We start from the raw sequence: 21,931 nt of genomic DNA, 5'->3' as shown, positions 1-21,931 counted from the left end.
TATTGTTATAAAATGTATTTTTTGTTGTTATCTTTTTTATTATATATATATATATATATATATATATATATATATATATATTCAGGAGGTATATCAACTTTAATATTGCAGATAGACTGTGGCTTCTATGAGTGTAATTGTCTGCATCATTTCCAATCCCCCATATATTATTTTGTAAAAAAAATAAATTAAATAAATATAAAAAAATGTGTGTATATATATATATATATATACAGTACCAGTCAAAAGTTTGGATACACCTATTCATTCAAGGGTTTTTCTTTACTTTGACTATTTTCTGCATTGTAGAATAATAGTGAAGACATCAAAACTATGAATAACACATATGGAATCATTTAGTAACCAAAAAAGTGTTAAACAAATCAAAATATATTTTAGATTTTAGATTCTTCAAAGTAGCCACCCTTTGCCTTAATGACAGCTTTGCACACTCTTGGCATTCTCTCAACCAACGTCATGAGGAATGCTTTTCCAGCAGTCTTGAAGGAGTTCCCACATATGCTGAGCACTTGTTGGCTGCTTTTCCTTCACTCTGCGGTCCAACTCATCCCAAACCATCTCAATTGGGTTGAGGTCGGGGGATTGTGGAGGCCAGGGCACCTGATGCAGCACCATCACTCTCCATCTTGGTCAAATAGCCCTTACACAGCCAGGAGGTGTGTTTTGGGTCATTGTTCTGTTGAAAAACAAATGAAAGTCCCACTAAGTGCAAACCAGACAGGATGTCATATCGCTGCAGAATGCTATGGTAGCCATGCTGGTTAGGTGTGCGTTGAATTCTAAATAAATCACTGAATGTATAAACAGCAAAGCACCACTACACCATCACACCTCCTCTTCCATGTTTCACTGTGGGAACCACACATGCGGAGATCATCCGTTCACCTACTCTGTGTCTCACAAAGACCCGGCGGTTGGAGACAAAACTTGCAACTTTGGACTCATCAGACAAAAGGAAAGATTTCCACCGGTCTAAAGTCCTTTGCTCATGTTTCTTGGCCCAAGCAAAACACTTCTTTAAATCAAAATCAAATCTTATTTGTCACATGCGCCGAATACAACAGGTGTAGAAGCTAACTTACAAGCCCTAAACAACAATGCAATATTTTTTTTAACTAATTATAAAATCAAATTAAAATAAAGAAAACAAAAAACGAATATAATGAAAAAATGTAAAATATTAAAAAAAACAAAAATACCTAAAAAAACTAAGAATAAGAAAATAGAGGTTTATAAGTGGTTTCTTTGCAGCATTTCGACAATGAAGACTTGATTCACACAGTCTCCTCTGAACTGTTGATGTTAAGATGTGTCTGTTACTTGAACTCTCTGAAGCATTTATTTGGACTGCAATTTCTGAGGCTGGTGAGTCTAATGAATTTATCCTCTGCAACAGAGGTAACTTTTGGTCTTCCTTTCCTGTGGCAGTCCTCATGAGAGCCCGTTTCATCATAGTGCTTGATGGTTTTTGCAACTGCACCTGAAGAAATGTTCAAAATTCTTAAAATGTTCTGCATTGACTGACCTTCATGTCTTAAAGTAATGATGTACTGTTGTTTCTCTTTACTTATTTGAGCTGTTCTTGCCATAATATGGACTTGGTCTTTTACCAAATAGGGCTATGTTCTATATACCACCCCTACCTTGTCACAACACAATTGATTGGCTCAAACGCATTAAGAAGGAAAGAAATTCCACAAACTAACTTTTAACAAGGCACACCTGTTAATTGAAATGCATTCCATGTGACAACCTCATGAAGCTGGTTGAGAGAATGCCAAGAGTGTGCATAGCTGTAATCAAGGCAAATGGGTGGCTACTTTGAAGAATATCAAATATAATATATATTTTGATTTGTTTAACATTTTTTGGGATACTACATGATTCCATATGTGTTATTTCATAGTTTGGATGTCTTCACTATTATTCTACAATATAGAACATTAAAATAAAGAAAAACCCTTGAATGAATAGGTGTCCAAACATTTGACTTGTACTGTATATGTATTTTTCATAAATATTTTTTCTTTATTTATTATTTTCCCCTAACCCTACCACCCCCTCTCCTAATTGGAGTAAACTAATGGACAACAATACTTAGGCTTCTACTTCCAGCTTATATATACTATACATTTTACGGACAGTATATTTTACATTAGTTATCTTTTTGTTTGTTTTTAGTCCCATCCTTCAGCTACCCTCAACCCCTCCCATCTATCTCTGAACCCCATCCAGTTTTGATTTCTATTTGCCATATATTTTTCTACTGTTCTGTGTGATGACCTTTCTATTCTCATCATTTCAACAGATTGTAAACTTCGTTAGAGTGTATAATGGTAGCTAAGATATGTGGGTTTGTATAAAAAGATAATAAATCTACATCAAATATTATTTTCATACTAAACAAAAGCCTAAACTGTTACTTTGTTCCCTGGTCTATATAATAACCTATATAATAGTGTCACACATAGAAGTCCATCCTCAAGGTGTACGGAAGGTGTCAGCTGTGTTGTTGTTTCATACACTCTCAGTAACTCTGGCCCTCATAACATCACCACATACAGTATAATCCAAGGGTTCTGCATCCAACAAGTTGCGTCCAGTGTATGGCAGTGCTAATGTAAAGTGAGTGGCCGGGGGTGTTGGGGTGATGATGTGAGCAGGCTTGGATGGTTGGGAGGAATTAGACCTCAGGGTGACTGCTCTGCTGTAAGGGCACAGTCTCCCAGCTGTTCTCCACTCCAATGACAACATACTTATGGGGAAACCACTTCATCAGGTATCCCACTATCTCTCCTCAAACCCTGGAGTCCCCTTAGACAGTCCGTAAATAGAGCGTCCTTCAGCCCCTCTATCCACCTATACCAGCCCTAGGCCCTTTAGATCCTATGGCCAGCTGAACGAGGAGCTCCTGTCTCTGGGAGGGCAGGTGAAACAAGGGCAGCCCTTGGAACAACTCTGGGAGACCCCTTTCACTGCTGAGGGGCTTGGCAGAATGGGCCTCAAAGTGGACCAGTAGGAAGCGCTTTCCAGCGTGCCCTTGCTGGTGGTCCACCTTGATGCAGCTCAGAGCGGCACTGAACACGTCCGCGTATGGGGAGGACAAGCCCTGGAGAAGCCTCTTATACTCCCCCTCCTCCTCCACTCCCAGGGCTATGTCCCTTCCTTGCTGGCCGTGCTGGTCCCACTGTTGGCCCCAGTCCTCTGCCTTCTTCCAGGCTGCCTGCGTCAGTACCAGTAAGGCCCGGCCCCCCTGGCTGTCCAGGGGCTGCAGCTGGGAGTGCAGCCAGGGCAGGGGCCCCAGAGAGCACAGCTCAGCCCGATTCCACAGGTCCACAGACACACTGAGGCCCCTGGCACGCAGAGAGGAGCCAAGCTCACATACCAGCTCTGACACAGAGTTATCCACATCCGGCGGGCTCAGCAGCACCACGTGGCCCCTTATAGGTACTACAAAGGGAAGGAAGGAAGGAAGTAAGGAAGGAAGGGAGGAAAGAAGGAAGGAAGGGAGGCGAAGGGCAGGGGGAGTTAAATACATTCATTTTCCATTGTTTTGTCAAGGATTATTGCTAGATAAATATGTATCTTCTTTATTTTACATGTTGTACATTTGGACCATGAGAAACCTGCTTACGTTGATCACACTCCTTCTGGTGCCATTCCCATGCCCACCCTGTTGGAGAGACAGAAATGTAATATGATACACCCTGACATGGTTCTGTAACACAGAGGCCCTTGTGTCATTTTCAGTGAGAGTTTTTTTGTCCTTTACAAAAAAAAAACTTTGACCATTGTCCCCCCCCCCCCCCAAATTCCTGACCGTAGTAAACAACACCCACCAGAAAAAAGTCCGTCGGAGAGATACATGAATAGAGCTATAAAAAATAAAACTGGAATACAATTAAAAAGAATGAATAGTGGTATTGAGAGAAGGGGGAGCTTGAAGAATACACACAATAGAAAAGATATCGGATTTATTGTCTATCTCTACATCTTGATCTCCTTTAAAGTTCCCCCTTTCCCCACTATTAAGAATTCATTGGCGGGAGGCAGAGAGCATATTTGTGGTGAGAAGAGTTTAGCCCTCACTTCGCCACAGAGTAGCGCAATAACACAATACTAACACAAATGTAACACTTTTGGACTTTTTTGGTCTCTACACACAGTGCCTTTGCTTGTGTTTAGCTGGGGGAGATCTGACCAGAATGACTCACGTTTCAGTTTGCCATGCAGGAAATAGAGACAAATTCCTGCTAGCCCCACCAGCATCAGGGAGACGAGGACCAGCAGACCCCAGCGCCAGTGCCACCATCTGGCTGAGAGGGAGAAGTACAGATATGAATTATTTCCCAATCCTCAGAATTTCTTGTTATCAGTCCCTACAGGTAGGCTAATCAGAACAATCAACTTTTTGTGAACATTTGTTTTATAAAGCATACAAGTAAATACTTGATTGATGATGAAGATTTAAACATAAATGCCTGTGTGTGTAACATACAATCAGAGAAGTGGTCAGGAAATGGTACATGTATCAGTTTTAGTAGGGTCCATATCAACTTTGATACTTCAGCCCTCTCCTAAAATACTCACTGTCAATGGGACAGAAAGGGCCAAGCTCACTGTTCTTCCCTTTGACCTTCACCTGCAAAGATGGAGACACACACGCACACACACACACACACACACACACACACACACACACACACACACACACACACACACACACACACACACACACACACACACACACACACACACACACACACACACACACACACACACACACACACACACACACACACTATAAGATGAGCTCCCATCATGCTGCAACAGGATCAAAGTTCAATATTAGAGTCAAGTCCCCTACAGAGTCTTCCAGTAGAAGTGTCTTACCATCACACAGAGATCAAGGCCAGGTTTGACATCCTCAAACACACCTGGCATCAGCTGAAACAGAAGAAAACAAATTCATAAAATAATCTATCATTCAATCAAAAATAATCTGTTTTATCCATATGTCACCAGACCATAAAAACACAAAACCAATTGATACAAATGATGAGAGCACATCCCAATGACAAAAAGGACACTAAAGATGCACCAATAAAAAAATGTGAGGCACCAACCAAATGCTCCAGTATACGTACCCAGTGTCCCCTGTCATTTTCCCTCCATATGTCATTTGACAGACGCTGCCTAATGTCCCCCAGCTCTGTGCATCTGTCCTTGTCCACGCCTGCGTCTCTCTGGCAGGGCCACACTTCAGCCTCCACCCTACAGGGGGCAGTCAGGTTCCAGGACAGCATTTCACCGCCACTGTTCATCTGGCCCTGCACCACAGATACTGACACATTCTCCATTAGGTTCCTCTGGAACAGCTCTGGAAGAGAGTGATAAAGGTATAAGATACTTTATAGGGGAGTTACTGAAGCAATGGGAATCAACTCCATGACCCACATTCACGACTGTCATAGTGGAACACGTGTAACAAGGAGGACGCTGCATGGTTCATCTCTTACCGGTGTTGTTCCTAAAAGGACAGCTCCTAGATCGACGAGACCTCTCGTCTCCTTTATCCCACCACAACTGAAACACACACAACACACACACACACCAATCACACACAAAACCGGAGAACTCGAATGAGCAACACAAAGGGGATAATGTTGTCAGTTAGACTGAGTTGGACTGAGTTAGTAATATCACAACTGACAAAAGTAGCCCCGATACAGATTGCTAATAACTAAGGGGGAAATAGTAACAGTACCTGGAAGCACATGCAGGGGGTGACAGAGTGCAGTGGAAGGGACTTGTCTTTCCAGGTCTGTAGGACAACAGACAACATGTTATCATAAAAGAGGGAAGAGTGAAAGTCTGAGAAAAATATTGCATATAAATAACTGAGTTGGGAGGAAAGCCAAGTACAACACGGACCCTGCACATTCCATTATGTTCATGTTGTAGGCACATTTCTAGTTGGTAGGGGCTGTCCTCTTCCTTTGCGACTTGCAGCATCACCTCACGTCTCTCCGGATCAATCAGAGTGCTGAAACTGGGGACTGACAGACACACCGGCAAATTAGAGAGCAGCCAAACCCAGCCATTTACTCAAATTCCAGAGTTGCACATGTCTAACCATGTCTCTCACTTCATAAACCAGAGTCATTATGGAAAAACAGAACAAATGGTCATGAATAAAATATATATTGGTTTGGAAGTTGCATAGTCCCCTACAGATGGTTAATATAGGCTCATCTGACTATCAACAAATGTTCAACTATCCACTAGCCCTAACATTAGTCTTAACCCTAACCCTGACCCTAACTCTAGCCTGAACCATAACCCTAACCCTTTGCCAAGCCTTGACCCTACCCCTAACCCTAGGAAAGCTGTTGCATTTCAACAGGGACGCAATTGATAGTGTGTTGAACGTCTGCGCATCAATAGACCCTCTATTGGGGACTATCCATCAAAGTAAGACCAATATGTCTGCACACAGGACTCAGGAGGTGCAAGAATCATAGAATTAGAATGATTAGAATGGGATTTTAAACAAGATTGAATGCGATACATCCTGCTTTAACTTCCTGCTTAGTCCTATGGGTACACTACTGAATAGGTACAACCATTCCAGTACTTCTATTTCTATGGCAATAACAACATGGAGACGAACGAACATAGAACATGTAACTCACCTTCACATTCCTCTACAACTCCCTTTGAGGCGGATGAACACACTAAGGACGGATAAGGACAATTGACTATCAGATTTTAATCAGTCGGGGCCTCGGAGGATCATTTTCAAACAAACATATGTTGACATAAGCTGTTTGATCACTACGGGAATCCCAAGACCGTACCTTCATCCACTGACGGAAGCACCACGGTCGAGTGAAGGAAGCAAACATACACAGTCACCTGACTGCTGAAGGACAGGGCTTTAGACTCCAGCAGCAGTGACAGCCACGCCTGCTGGGTATATAGGAGAGCATGGAGATGAATCAAAAAAACATGCTCACACACTCACACACTCACACGTGAAGTCTTTTAGAATATACCTCGGATGAAGCTTGCTCATCCGGAGCAGCAGGGATCACTGTGAACTCGAGCTTTTTGCACAGAGGCATTATGAGCTGTGGCACAGTGTAACACACGCTCACATACGATGCTGAAACACAGAGAGAACCCAGTTGACCGCAGGAGGGACGACGGCATGACTTACTGACACAATGTGAGGGGTTGAGCAATAAACCATGCATTAGAAGCTAATATGGGTACACTTTCCACATTGTGTTTCACATTGTAACCACAGAGGTTGAAATGGAAAACAAAGGGTGTGTAGGTTGTTCACACACCTGTCTGGTCGTTTCTGGGCTGGATGTCAAGGCGAATGTGTAGGCAAGGTCTGCATGCTGTGCCCTGTCTGCAACACAACACAGGCTGCACCGCCAGCCCTTTTTCATCCACAGGACACCTTTGGATCGGAATCCCAGCACATGCCTTCACTGTGCAGTTAGAGAGACCCTGGTGAGATACAAGGTAAACAGTTTATACCGTTGTATGTAAGTACTACGCCGTGTTTATCTATACAGACACAGTGATGACCACCCACCGAAAAGTATTACACTGTAGTGTAGTAATCCATACATACAAGGTCACTAAAGAACTACTGATGAGTACTACAGATGTAGGATCCTAATTTGATCACTCTTTTGTTGCTGAGAATTTTCCTGCACAACAGGAAATGCAAACTTGTAGTGTGTTTGAGTTCCAAAAAGGCTTCTAAAGTTTGTAATTTTCAATTTGAAATTTCCGACTTGATTTGCCCTGAAAAGAAGTATCAACCCTTACAAAATTGTCCATTATTTTAACATTTCCTGTTGCTGCAGGATTATTTTCCTACTGTAGCAAACTGGCTCAAATTAAGATCAACACCTGCATACTGTATTCATCCATACATACAGAGTGACTACACAAATGTTAATAAGTACTATACTGTATTCATGAATACAAACATACAGTGCCAGTCAAAAGTTTGGACACACCTACTCATTCAAGGGTTTTTCTTTATTTGTACTATTTTATACATTGTAGAATCATAGTTAAGACGTCAACACTATGAAATAACACATATGGAATCATGTAGTAACTAAAAAAAAATTAAATAAATCAAAATATATTATATATTTGAGATTCATCAAAGTAGCCACTCTTTGCCTTTAACAGCTTTGCACACTCTTGGCATTCTCTCAACCAGCTTCATGGGGTAGTCACCTGGGATGCATTTCAATTAACAGGTGTGCCCTGTTAAAAGTTAATTTGTGGAACATCATTCCTTCTTATTGCATTTAGGCCAACCAGTTGTGTTGTGACAAGGTAGGGGTGGTATATAGAAGATAGCCCTATTTGGTAAAAGACCAAGTCCATTTTATGGCAAGTACAGCTCAAATAAGCAAAGAGAAATGACCGTCCATCAAAATTTCAGGAACTTTGAACATTTCTTCAAGTGCAGTGGCAAAAACCATGAAGTGGTATGATGAAACTGGCTCTCATGTGGACCACCACAGGAAAAGAAGACCCAGAGTTACCTCTGCTGCAGAGGATAAGTTAATTCGAGTTACCAGCCTCAGAAATTGCAGTCCAAATAAATGCTTCAGAGAGTTCAAGTAACAGACACATCTCAACATCAACTGTTCAGAGGAGACTGTGTGAATCAGGTCTTCATGGTCGAATTGCTGCAAAGAAACCACTACTAAAGGACACTAATAAGAAGAAGAGACTTGCTTGGGCCAAGAAACACGAGCAATGGACATTAGACTGGTGGAAATTGTCCTTTGGTCTGTTGAGTCCATATTTGAGATTTTTGGTTCCAACCGCCGTCTTTTTGTGAGACGTAAAGTAGGTGAACGGATGATCTCCGCATGTGTGCTTCCCACCGTAAAGCATGGAGGAGGAGGTGTGATGGTGTGGGGGTGCTTTGCTGGTGACACTGTCTGTGATTTATTTAGAATTCAAGGCACACTTAACCAACATGGCTACCACAGCATTCTGCAGCGATACGCCACTCCATCTGGTTTGCGCTTGTGGGACTATCATTTGTTTTTCAACAGAACAATGACCCAACACACCTCCAGGCTGTGTGAGGGCTATTTAACCTCTATGGGCTAGGTGGGATGCTTGCGTCCCACCTACTCAACAGCCAGTGGAATCCCGTGGCGCATTATTCAAATACCTTAGAAATGCTATTACTTCAATTTCTCAAACATATGACTATTTTACAGCATTTTAAAGACAAGACTCTCGTTAATCTAACCACACTGTCCGATTTCAAAAAGGCTTTACAACGAAAGCAAAACATTAGATTATGTCAGCAGAGTACCCAGCCAGAAATAATCAGACACCCATTTTTCAAACTAGCATATAATGTCACATAAACCCAAACCACAGCTAAATGCAGCACTAACCTTTGATGATCTTCATCAGATGACAATCTTAGGACATTATGTTATACAATACATGCATGTTTTGTTCAATCAAGTTCATATTTATATCAAAAAACAGCTTTTTACATTAGCATGTGACTAGCATGTGACTAGCAATCCCACCGAACACTTCCGGTGAATTTACTAAATTACTCACGATAAACGTTCACAAAAAACATAACAATTATTTTAAGAATTATAGATACAGAACTCCTTTATGCACTCGCTATGTCCGATTTTAAAATAGCTTATCGGTGAAAGCACATTTTGCAATATTCTAAGTAGATAGCCCAGCCATCACAGGCTAGCTATTTTGACACCAACCAAGTGTGGTACTCACCAAACTCCGATTTACTATTAGAAAAGTTTGATTACCTTTGGCGTTCTTCGTCAGAATGCATTCCCAGGACTTCTACTTCAATAACAAATGTTGGTTTGGTCCCAAATAATCCATAGTTATATTCAAATAGCGGCGTTTTGTTAGTGCGTTCAAGACACTATCCGAAGGGTAAATAAGGGTCATGCGCCCGACGCGTTTTGTGACAAAAAAATTCTAAATATTCCATTACCGTACTTCGAAGCATGTCAACCGCTGTTTAAAATACATTTTTATGCCATTTTTCTCGTAAAAAAGCGATAATATTCCGACCGGGAGTGGTGGTTTCCGTTCAAAGAGAGAGAAAGTAAACATGGAGTCGACTCGGGCACGCGCGCCGTCCCATTGTCCTCAGATCGACCACTATCAAAATGCGCTAATGTTTTTCAGCCATGGGCTGCAAAGCCACGATTCAGCTTTCTGGCGCCTTCTGAGAGCCTATGGGAGCGTTAGAAAATGTCACGTCATGCCAGAGATCCCCTGTTTTTGTTAGAGATGATCAAGAAGGCCATGAAATGGTCAGAGAGAGCGCTTCCTGTTTGGAATCTTCTCAGGTTTTGGCCTGCCAAATGAGTTCTGTTATACTCACAGACACCATTCAAACAGTTTCAGAAACTTTAGGGTGTTTTCTATCCAAATCAAACAATTATATGCATATTCTAGTTTCTGGGCAGGAGTAATAAACAGATTAAATCGGGTACGTTTTTTATCCGGCCGTGAAAATACTGCCCCCTATGCATAACAGGTTAACCAAGAAGGAGAGTGATGGAGTGCTGCATCAGATGAGCTGGCCTCGACAATCAAAAAGCATTCCAGGTGAAGCTGGCTTTTTGAGAAAATGCCAAGAGTGTGCAAAGCTGTCAAGGCAAAGGGTGGCTACTTTGAAGAATCTAAAATATATTTAGATTTGTTTAACACTTTTTTGGTTACTTCATGATTCCATATGTGTTATTTCATAGTTTTGATGTCTTCACAATTATTCTACAATGTAGGACATAGTAAAAGTAAAGAAAAACCCTTGAATGAGTAGGTGTGTCCATACATACATACACAGTGACTACATAACTACAAACACACCTGTTGTGGGATCAGTTTTAATCATGACTGACATTCTCTCTCTCTCTCTCTCTCTCTCTCTCTCTCTCTCTCTCTCTCTCTCTCTCTCTCTCTCTCTCTCTCTCTCTCTCTCTCTCTCTCTCTCTCTCTCTCTCTCTCTCTCTCTCTCTCTCTCTCTCTCTCCTCTCTCTCTCTCTCTCTCTCTCTCTCTCTCTCTCTCTCTCTCTCTCTCTCTCTCTCTCTCTCTCTCTCTCTCTCTCTCTCTCTCTCTCTCTCTCTCTCTCTCTCTCTCTCTCTCTCTCTCTCTCTCTCTCTCTCTCTCTCTCTCTCTCTCTCTCTCTCTCTCTCTCTCTCTCTCTCTCTCTCTCTCTCTCTCTCTCTCTCTCTCTCTCTCTCTCTCTCTCTCTCTCTCTCTCTCTCTCTCTCTCTCTCTCTCTCTCTCTCTCTCTCTCTCTCTCTCTCTCTCTCTCTCTCTCTCTCTCTCTCTCTCTCTCTCTCTCATATTCCCAAGGCCCTAGAGAGCTGTGTAGGCCTACTTGTGGAAACAGGATGTTGTTGAGGTGACAGGTGTTGGTGTGCCATGGATTTATAGTCTCATAGTTTTTTCCACCAATTTGTTTGATTTCCTTGGGTGCTGTTATGATAATACGTGCAACAGTAAATATGACACGTCTTTCGACAAAGTGTGCTCTGTAGTATGTAGACCTTATTGCCAGCTTTTGATCTCATTACATAGTCATTAAATATTTGTACAATAAACAAACGATATTCAAATATTTGAATACATTAAATAAGTGACGTGCAAGGTGTTTTTCTTTTTTTTCCATTTCATATTATTGTTATTATTTTTTAAATTCAGTTATTAACAGATAGTGGCATACAGTACATAAAGGAAATTGAATGTGTGACGTGACAACATAATAAACCATGACTGTTGATGTCTATCTTTCTCCCCATCCCCCTCTGCATCCTCTCTCTTTGTCCCTCCCTCTCTCTCTCTCTCTCTCTCTCTCTTTCTCTGTCTGTCCCTCTCTCTCTCTCTCTCTCTTTGTCCCTCTCTCTCTCTCTCTCTCTCTTTGTCCCTCTCTCTCTCTTTCTCTCTCTCTCTCTGTCACTCTCTCTCTCTCTCTCTCTCTCTCTTTGTCCCTCTCTCTCTCTCTCTCTCTCTCTCTCTTTGTCCCTCTCTCTCTCTCTCTCTCTCTCTCTGTCACTCTCTCTCTCTCTCTCTCTCTCTCACACACACACACACAGGCAAACACACACACACTCCATGATTGCGGACCCATTAGGATCATTAGCATATTACCTTTGAGCAGGTGACGCGTTGACTCTCGTAGTCCATCATCTCCAGCGCCGATGCTGAAACCAACAGCTGTATGGAGAGCAGGATTGCGAGCCACCGCTCCATAATTGTCCTCAAATTGGCCACGTTCAGGGGTTTGTACCATTTGGATCCTCAAGCACTAGTGTTTCTTTCTTCTGTGAGTATGATGTGCCAACTGTTGTCAGATATGTCCACACACAACCCCATCAGTACGCCTCCGTATTACTGGTGACACATGGAAAACAAGTTGAGCGAGTCCTATTTTCTTTCATCGGGCTTCGGTAGAAGTCTGGACTGAAACCAATGTCCTGATATCAGACTGTAGGCAATAGCAAGGAATGGCGATGAATACCTGAGGGTTAGGGTTATGGTTAGAGTGCAAGGTGCTGCCTAGTATAGCTACGATTAGATAAGACATTTGTGACGTGCCTTGCTCAATTTCAACTGGTAGAGTGAAAATGAATGATAGCCCATGGTAGAATAGCCTAACCATGTAATTTCAGATAACGTATGTGATTTTTGAATGCTATTCTGATCAGTGGTTTACATGAGCATACATGTGTACTACTTACAGCATCGATATTTCATCTTCACACCCATCTGTCAGAGTTTCGTTGGTTGAAAAAGCTACAAATCTCCACAGTTAGGGAATACGGTAATTAAGTACCCAGTGAAATCCAACAGTTTTGTGGTCAGTGTGTTCTGTCATTGATATTTCATCTTCACATCCATCTGTCAGAGTTTCCTTGGTTGAAAAAGCTACAAATCTCCTCAGTTAGGGAATACGGTAATTAAGTATCCAGTGAAATCCAACAGTTTTGTTGTTAGTGTGTTCTGTCATTGCTAGGTAACTGGTATACTGGTATGTGGTAGGTTGAGTCATGTAGTGAATGTCTCAACCATGGCATGATCCCTCCCTTCTGTGTCCTTGTCCCACCCACACACTCTCTCCCCTCTCTGTCGCACACACACACACACACACACACACACACACACACTCTCTCTCTCTCTCTCTCTCTCTCACAAACACACACACACACACTCCCCTCTCTGTCTCTCTCTCCCCTCTCCGTCGCACACACACACACACACACACACACACACACACACACACACACACACACACACACACACACACACACACACACACACACACACACTCTCCCCTCTCTGTCTCTCTCTCCCCTCTCTGTCGCACACACACACACACACACACACACACACACACACACACACACACACACACACACACACACACACACACACACACACACACACACACACACACACACACACACACACACACACACACACACACAGCCTCAATCAAACAACAAAACACAGTGACACAAAACACAAAGTAGTACAGAAGTAATATCCAAGAACCCTGAACATGTATTATGGTAAAAGTATACCCAAAGCACTCAGGCGGATCAAAGTCTAGATCCTTGGGCTTTGTTTATTATCAGTGAAGCATAAAGCAAATGTAAAACCTAAATGGCATATGTCTGTCTATTTACATAAGCATAGTCATGTCAAGACCCACTGAAGAGCCTTGGGACAATTAGATTGTAGATTTACTGAAAATGTCAGTGATACTAGTTTGAGTTCAATGGTTGAGTCCACATAAATGTCAGCTTCCCTTTTCAGTCTGTCCGGTAAAACAAGTTAGTCACCTCAGTTCATGAAAACTATTACAGAAATGCATTCCTGGATTGCGTAATAGCTTTTTTACCCTGGTGGGGATAATACACACGGCTCGAAGCACAACTCACATACACACAACTCTGAAAATAGTATGGTTAGTTGTATATTAATAGAGAATGTTTGATTATTTCCATGTTATGTACTTGGTGGCCCACTTGGTAGCAATCACCTCCCAGACCCACCAAGTGCAAACAGCCTTTGCCTTGTAGATGGTGGTCAGAGATTCAAACCTGAATGTAAACACAGGTACACAATAGGCCTGTGTGTGTGTGTGTGTGTGTGTGTGTGTGTGTGTGTGTGTGTGTGTGTGTGTGTGTGTGTGTGTGTGTGTGTGAGAGAGAGTGTGTTTGTGTGTGTGTGTGTGTGTATGAGAGAGAGAGAGAGAGAGAGAGAGAGAGAGAGAGAGAGAGAGAGAGAGCGAGAGAGAGAGAGAGTGTGTGTTTGTATGTTCATGGTGGCAGTTAGAGGATCCTCTGTCAGCTTGAGTTTCATCAGAAAGACAGTGTTTATTGAAGAGGGTGGAATGCAAACACAAAAAAAGTAATCAAACCGTTCCCAAACATGATATTTATTGTACAATGAATTTGTCACAGGAGATTTGAGTTGTGTTACTATGTGAACTCCTAGAAACCTCAGTCTTAATGGTTGCTCTGCTTAATTCTGGAACATAATTATTGTATGTTAAACGTTTATGAGTTGGCGGTGGAGGAGCAACTACACGGTCAGTTAGAGTTGTGTGATGGTGAAGTCAGCTAGCTCCCCCTGTAGGGCAGACTGAAGAGGCATCAACCAGCATGCCACTGTGGGAGTAGAGCGAACACTGAGATCCACAGCAGAGTCCCTGTAACGCACACACAATCCACAGCAAGGTTCTTCATTTAATAGCATGAACAGAATACCAAATACGCATCCTTGATATAGATACACAGTAGTATCACAGACAACATATGAACAGTCAGATCTCTATACAGCTTGTGTCTGATAGACAGTTAAACTTACCTGCAGTGGTGTGAAGTAATGAAGTAAAAATACTTTAAAGTAGTACTTAAGTCGTTTTTTGGGGGGTATCTGTACTTTACTATTTACATTTTTGACTACTTTTACTTCACTACATTCCTTAAGAAAATATTGTACTTTTTACTCCATACATTTTCCTTGACACCCAAAAGTACTCGTTACATTTTGAATGCTTAGCAGGACAGGAAAATGGTCCAAATCACGCCACTTTTCAACCGAACTTTCCTCGTCATCCCTACTGCCTCTGATCTGGCGGACTCACTAAACCGACATGCTTTGTTTGTAAATTATGTCTGATTGTTGGAGTGTGCCCCTGGCTTTCCATGAATTAAAAAAAAAAAAAAAAAAAAAAACGGTGCCATCTGGTTTGCTTAATATAAGGATTTTGGATGTATATAAGGATTTATACTTTTACTTTTGATACTTAAGTATATTTTAAACCAAATACTTTTAGACTGTTACTCAAGTAGTATTTTACTGGGTGACTTTCACTTTTACTTGAGTCATTTTCTATTAAGGTATCTTTTACTTTTACTCAAGTATGACAATTGGGTACTTTTTCCACCACTGCTTACCTGGAGACGTCGACTTCTTTGTCCCGAATCTTAAGTTTCATTGTTATTCCCTGGACCTCCTCATAGGCAACAGGTGGATGAGCTGCAACACACAGTACAAATAATGTAATTACGAAAGTTCAATCAGAGAGGCAGGTCTGAATGGATCATCACTTGTTATTAATCTAGTTAACTCATAATTCATATCGCTTCCTATCTCACTCATCAGCATAGTAGGTGTTTTATATGGTAGTGTCTATAATGTCGCCTCGTCAGCATAGTAGGTGTTTTATATGGTAGTGTCTATAATGTCGCCTCATCAGCATAGTAGGTGTTTTATATGGTAGTGTCTATAATGTCGCCTCATCAGCATAGTAGGTGTTTTATATGGTAGTGTCTATAATGTCGCCTCGTCAGCATAGCGTCACGTCTCTATTCCTCCTTTCCTATTAGCAAGCGTGCGGATTGTCATCCACCTATTAAACTTCAACCTATAAGCATGGCACACTATGGCAATTCCACCACAGTTGCTGATTAACCTATTGGCTCACTTGTGCAATAATCACTATCCTTTCTTTCAACCAATGGGCATGAAACTAGGGGAATATTTCTATGTCAGCAACAGTCTTCCAGTGACTTTCCACCTCCCCACCACCAACAGCATAATAACATCAAGGCCCGTCATTGGAACTCCTTTCCCTCAGCGGGGGGTTCAATGCCAGCTGCCCAGCATAGGGCAACCTGCCATCAGCATCTGGCTCTAAGGAGCGATCCTCGGAGATGAGGCCTACCTCAAACTATTCAATAACATTCCTTATTATATTCTGTTGTCATTCAGTTAAAGCCTGTACTCAATTGATCTGTCAACATAAATCAAAAGGCCATTATAAAGAGGTGGTCCTCTGTAGCTTAGGAGTTGTCCTATGTAGATTAGTAGGTGGAGCATGACCCTTGTAACGGCAGAATTATGGGTTTTATTCCCGGGACCACCCATATGTAAAATGACCTTTAGTTGCTTTGGATAAAAGCATCTGCTAAATGGTATATGTTATTATATATTATATTATACCGTGTCACTAAATAACGTATTTTCATCTGTGTCACACAAAACAAGTAATGTCAAAAATCTAAACAAATATTGTTTTCAAAAGTGTCTCATCAAATATAAACAAAGAGAATATGTCATGACTATTGACTAGACCATAAGGATATGAAGTGGAGTGACTGATAACGTTTCACTCACCCATGATCCCGATAATGTTGTCTCCTGTCGGGCGCTGCCTCAGGACGGGCCACAGGAACTTGATTCCATTCCTCTTGTAGAGCATGATGACGACCCGTGTTGACGCTATGGTGACATCCATCTCCTTGTCCCTTAGGATCAGAGACACACTGCAGGAAGAGACATAACAAGACTAAGATGTATCAATTCAATCAACAACAAAAAAACGGCATCCTATAAAGTACCCTATATAGCTACCGTATAAGAATTCCTGTCATTATGCAACTTTAGTAATATACACTCTAGAGCTCTTTATGTCTCCACACAATACTAAATACTGAACGCTATGCTCACTATTGGCTCACTTCACTTGGTTTAACCAGGCTATACATAAAACACCTTGCACTGCACAAAAGGCAAAATCTGAATTCTCATCACAGAAACAAAACAATAGCACATAAGGACATTTATTCGAAAGTATGTAGTCGGTATATGATTCAGCACCTGTCCGTTTTGTGGTTGATTTTAGGGCTCCAGGAGAAGTATGTTGTATTCTGCTCATCGTTGAAGGTGATGCCAGTAGTGTCTAACTCAATATGTTGATCGCTTCTGTAATGGATCACAATCTTCCGGTAGCCTGCACTGGCTGATTGACCAAGCTGACCATTCATAGACAACTCTGGTGAAAGACGGACACGGTTCATTCGACGACGTTTGAGGAGTGAGTGGATGATGTGGAAAGGACAATGAATAATTGAATGAAAGAATGAAATAACATTTGAATTCAAAATCAGAATTCAAAATGAGAATCCATTTCTAAGGTCAAGTCACCATTGTTGGGGTCTAGTAGGAGTCTGAGAGAGAGAGCCACAGGAATGTCATAGCACAGTGGCAGAGCCTGACCCTCAGCGGGCAACAGGAACCTCCGGAGAGGACTCACTGAGAGAGAGCGAGAGAGAGAAAGAGAGCGAGGAAAATCGAGAAAGGGATAGAGAGAGGGACAGACAGAGAGAATGCAAAAGGTTGCTTAAGATACTTTGAGAGAAAAAACAGCAATAACCTTGGACAACATCTTAAATATACAAAAAAATACATTTTGAGGGCGACATAAATATTGCAGTACCAGTTGTAGTTGTAGTTCTCATTGTAGTTTTAGTTGCGCGAGCTCGCGGAGGATCATTAAAATCAAGAGAAGCTGAAAGTGTAACATGAGAGAACACTCACAGAGAGAACCCTACACACAATCAGAACATGAACACAAAGAATCCTACACACAGATACACACACACAAAATATCAAACAATAATTTTTTCATGTGGAAGAATTACCCATGGCAAAGTCAGGAAATGACTTCTGTACAGCATGGTCATTAGTACGACGCATTAAGCCTACGACAAAAAAACAAACACAAATTGAGCACACGTAAGCTGATGTTCAACAAGTTCAGCTGTGATACAGGGGAAAGATAGTCACTTGCCGACTCTTGACATGATTCCTTTTCCTCTGTCTCCCCTTTGCGGAGCATTTTCTGTAAAGCAGGGGCAGTTGTAAAACTCATCACCAAATTTTGGAAATTGGTCAGAATTCAATCATTGCGGAAATTGATTTCTTCTGCACTACATTTTCACAGCAGTTGAAATTGACACACTTGCCTCTTAGTCCTTGTTTTGGGGAAAGACCAGCTAGGGAATGACAGGAGGAAAGTTCATTGAGTTAAAAGTGCTGGGGTAATCCACTGATATAGCATCTCTTTATTGTTGTTGTCATTCCTTTTGATTTGACGGTTTTCTATCCCCTTTACTCCTTTTTTCTCTCCTCTTCCCTATAATTTTTGTTTTGTTTGTGAAGAGTATTGTGACGAAATTGTTTGTAAAATTAAACTTTATATTAATGACCATTTCATTTAGTTACATCATTTCATATATACAGTTGAAGTCGGAAGTTTACATACACTTCGTTTTTCAACCACTCCACACATTTCTTGTTAACAAACTATAGTTTTGGCAAGTCGGTTAGGACATCTACATTGTGCATGACACAAGTCACTTTTCCAACAATTGTTTACAGACAGATTATTTCACTTAAAATTCACTGTATCACAATTCCAGTGGGTCAGAAGTTTACATACACTAAGTTGACTGTGCCTTTAAACAGTTTGGAATATTTCAGAAAATTACGTCATGGCTTTAGAAGCTTTCGATAGGCTAATTGACATCATTTCACTGTAGTGCGCAAAAGGCCCAGGAAGGCAATGTTTCTGAGATTCTGGATCCGGCACACCTGACACCGGCGGTCATACCACGCTCAAAGTCTCTTAGGTCACTCTTTTTGCCCATCCTAACATTCAATCAAACAGTAACTGAATGCCTTGAGGCCTGTCTGCCTGCTTTATATAGCAAGCCACGAGACTCACTGTCTGTAGGAGCGATCCATTTTCGTGAACGGGGTGGTTACCTAATAAACTGGCCAGTGAGTGTATATTTTTACTGTAGTTATTTTCTTTCCATTCTGTCCTACTACAAACACATACTGCACAGACAAACGTGTATTTCATCTAAACATTTAAGAAAAAATGTAGTTAAGTAACCGGAGAATAGATGAGAGAACAAGAGTGAAAGAGAGAGAGGGATAAAAATAGAGAGAACATTTTGGGTACAGTCAGTAGTGACTTCTGAATTTAACCTAGATAAGGGCCAGGATTCAATCCGATCGCGCTTCAAGCTCGCTTTATCGTAGTTTTGAATTTAATCCCGGCCAAAATTAGGGGTAAGGTATTTGTCTTACCATAAGCGTCTTGGACTGCCATCGGAGGGGGTCCTGGTAAACATAACATATATTTAAAGATCATATACAGTTTATAATGTAAAGTCATTTTTCCAACAATTGTTTACAGACAGATTATTTCACTTATAATTTACTGTATCACAATTCCAGTGGGTCAGAAGTTTACATACACTAAGTTGACTGTGCCTTTAAACAGTTTGGAAAATGTCTGAAAATTACGTCATGGCTTTAGAAGCTTTCGATTGGCTAATTGACATCATTTGAGTCAATTGGAGGTGTACCTGTGGATTTATTTCAAGGCCTACCTTCAAACTCAGTGCCTCCTTGCTTGACATCATGGGAAAATCAAAAGAAATCAGCCAAGACCTCAGAAAAACTATTGTAGAAGTCCACAAGTCTGGTTCATCCTTGGGAGCAATTTCCAAACACCTGAAGGTACCACATTCATCTGTACAAATAATAGTACGCAAGTATAAACACCATGGGACCACGCAGCAGTCATACCGCTCAGGAAGGCGACGCATTCTGTCTCCTAGAGATTAACCTACTTTGGTGCGAAAAGTGCAAATAAATCCCAGAACAACAGCAAAGGACCTTGTGAAGATGCTGGAGGAAACTGGTACAAAAGTATCAATAGCCACATTAAAACGAGTCCTATATCGATATAACCTGAAAGGCCGCTCAGCAAGGAAGAAGCCACTGCTCCAAAACCGCCATAAAAAACCCAGACTACGGTTTGCAACTGCACATGAGAACAAAGATCGTACTTCTCGGAGAAATGTCCTCTGGTCTGATGAAACAAAAATAGAACTGTTTGGTCATAATGATCATCGTTATGTTTGGAGGAAAACGGGGGAGGCTTGCAAGCTGAAGAACACCATCCCAACCGTGAAGCACGGGGGTGGCAGCATCATGTTGTGGGGGTGCTATGCTGCAGGAGGGGCTGGTGCACTTCACAAAATAGATGGCATCATGAGGTAGGAAAATGATGTGGATATATTGAAGCAACATCTCAAGACATCAGTCAGGGAGTTAAAGCTTGGTCACAAATGGGTCTTCCAAATGGACAATGACCCCAAGCATACTTCCAAAGTTGTGGCAAAATGGCTTAAGGACAACAAAGTCAAGGTATTGGAGTGGCCAAGCCCTGACCTAAATCCTATAGAAAATTTGTTGGCAAAACTGAAAATGAGTGTGCGAGCAAGGAGGCCTACAAACCTGACTCAGTTACACCAGCTCTGTCAGGAGGAATGGGCCAAAATTCACCCAACGTGTTGTGGGAAGCTTGTGGAAGGATACTGGAAACGTTTGACCCAAGTTAAACAATTTAAAGGGAATGCTACCAAATACTAATTGAGTGTATGTAAACTTCTGACCCACTGGGAATGTGATGAAAGAAATAAAAGCTGAAATAAATCATTCTCTCTACTATTATTCTGACATTTCACATTCTTAAAATAAAGTGGTAACTGACCTAAGACAGGGAATTTTTACCAGGATTAAATTTCATGAATTGTGAAAAAATTAGATGAAATGTATTTGGCTAAGGTGTATGTAAACTTCCGACTTCAACTGTACTAATCTTGACCTGATTTAACTGATCTTGATGCTATTTATACAGGTTTTAGTGTTTGTATATGTTCACATACACTCACGGACAGTTTATTAGGGAACACCCATCTAGTATCGGGTCAGACCCACCTTTGCCTCCAGAACAGCTTGAAGTCTTTGGGGCATTGATTCTACAAGGTGTCTGAAACATTCAATGCTCAATTGGTATCAAGGGACCTAGCGTGTGACAGGAAAACATTCCCCACACCACCGCCTCTAGGCTGTACAGTTTATACCAGGAAGGATGGGGCCATGGACTCATGCTGCTTTTGCCAAATCCTGCCATCATCGTGATGCAACAGCATTCGTCGACTGTCCAGTGTTGGTGATAGTGTGCCCACTGGATCCACTTCTTGTTTTTAGCTGTAGGAGTGGAACCCGGTGTGGTCGTCTGCTGCAATAGCAAATCTGTGACAAGGATCGATGAGTTGTGCATTCCGAGATGCCGTTCTGCACCCCACTGTTGTACTTCACCGTTATTTGCCTGTTTGTGTCCCACCTGTTGCCATTCTTGCCATTCTCCTTTGACCTTTCTGGTCAATCTCCATATACCTTTCTCATCAACTAACTGTTTTTGCCCACAGGACTGCTGCTGACTGGATGTTTTTTGTTTGTCACACCATTCTCGGTAAACCCTAGACACTGTAGTGCGCGAAAGGCCCAGGAAGGCAATGTTTCTGAGATTCTGGATCCGGCACACCTGACACCGGCGGTCATACCACGCTCAAAGTCTCTTAGGTCACTCTTTTTGCCCATCCTAACATTCAATCAAACAGT

The 21,931-nt window shown here is 41.6% G+C and overlaps 2 protein-coding genes across 8 annotated transcripts in view; both read right to left on the bottom strand.

The window, feature by feature from the left end:
- Positions 1 to 2,256: 2,256 nt before the first annotated feature.
- Positions 2,257 to 13,172, bottom strand: LOC115208220 (uncharacterized). Of its 4 annotated transcripts, none has more exons than XM_029776089.1 (15): positions 12,832 to 13,172; positions 12,242 to 12,611; positions 7,377 to 7,545; positions 7,080 to 7,189; positions 6,882 to 6,993; positions 6,717 to 6,758; positions 5,956 to 6,080; positions 5,789 to 5,845; positions 5,541 to 5,607; positions 5,169 to 5,401; positions 4,915 to 4,968; positions 4,612 to 4,663; positions 4,236 to 4,337; positions 3,656 to 3,694; positions 2,257 to 3,471 (listed from the first exon to the last, which is right to left on the bottom strand). In XM_029776089.1, exons 2-15 carry the CDS (start codon positions 12,341 to 12,343, stop codon positions 2,873 to 2,875), a joined length of 1,863 nt encoding a protein of 620 aa, XP_029631949.1. In that variant the 5' UTR covers positions 12,344 to 12,611; positions 12,832 to 13,172; the 3' UTR covers positions 2,257 to 2,872. The 4 variants fall into 4 exon arrangements, with proteins under 4 accessions (XP_029631949.1, XP_029631950.1, XP_029631951.1 ...); XM_029776090.1 differs by having other exon boundaries at positions 12,242 to 12,578; XM_029776091.1 differs by having other exon boundaries at positions 12,242 to 12,484.
- Positions 13,173 to 14,518: 1,346 nt separating this feature from the next.
- LOC115208219 (inter-alpha-trypsin inhibitor heavy chain H3) overlaps positions 14,519 to 21,931 on the bottom strand; it is a 40,820-nt gene continuing 33,407 nt past the window's right edge. Inside the window, exons 15-24 of one of the 4 annotated variants that reach the window (XM_029776085.1) lie at positions 19,544 to 19,576; positions 18,412 to 18,441; positions 18,237 to 18,287; positions 18,088 to 18,147; positions 17,883 to 17,954; positions 17,591 to 17,698; positions 17,264 to 17,438; positions 16,781 to 16,929; positions 15,559 to 15,640; positions 14,519 to 14,807 (exon numbers count right to left, since the gene is read on the bottom strand). In XM_029776085.1, coding sequence (XP_029631945.1) covers positions 14,693 to 14,807; positions 15,559 to 15,640; positions 16,781 to 16,929; positions 17,264 to 17,438; positions 17,591 to 17,698; positions 17,883 to 17,954; positions 18,088 to 18,147; positions 18,237 to 18,287; positions 18,412 to 18,441; positions 19,544 to 19,576 — 875 coding nt within the window. In that variant the 3' untranslated portion in view covers positions 14,519 to 14,692. The remainder of the gene's footprint in view (positions 14,808 to 15,558; positions 15,641 to 16,780; positions 16,930 to 17,263; positions 17,439 to 17,590; positions 17,699 to 17,882; positions 17,955 to 18,087; positions 18,148 to 18,236; positions 18,288 to 18,411; positions 18,442 to 19,543; positions 19,577 to 21,931) is intronic. The other 3 variants (XM_029776086.1, XM_029776087.1, XM_029776088.1) reach the window with 3 other exon arrangements.

This window comes from Salmo trutta, chromosome 14 (assembly GCF_901001165.1).
Source record: "Salmo trutta chromosome 14, fSalTru1.1, whole genome shotgun sequence".
In the NCBI taxonomy this organism is placed as follows: domain Eukaryota; kingdom Metazoa; phylum Chordata; class Actinopteri; order Salmoniformes; family Salmonidae; genus Salmo; species Salmo trutta.
The sequence above is the reverse complement of the archived record's forward strand: the minus strand, read 5'-3'. Positions and strand labels throughout refer to the sequence as shown.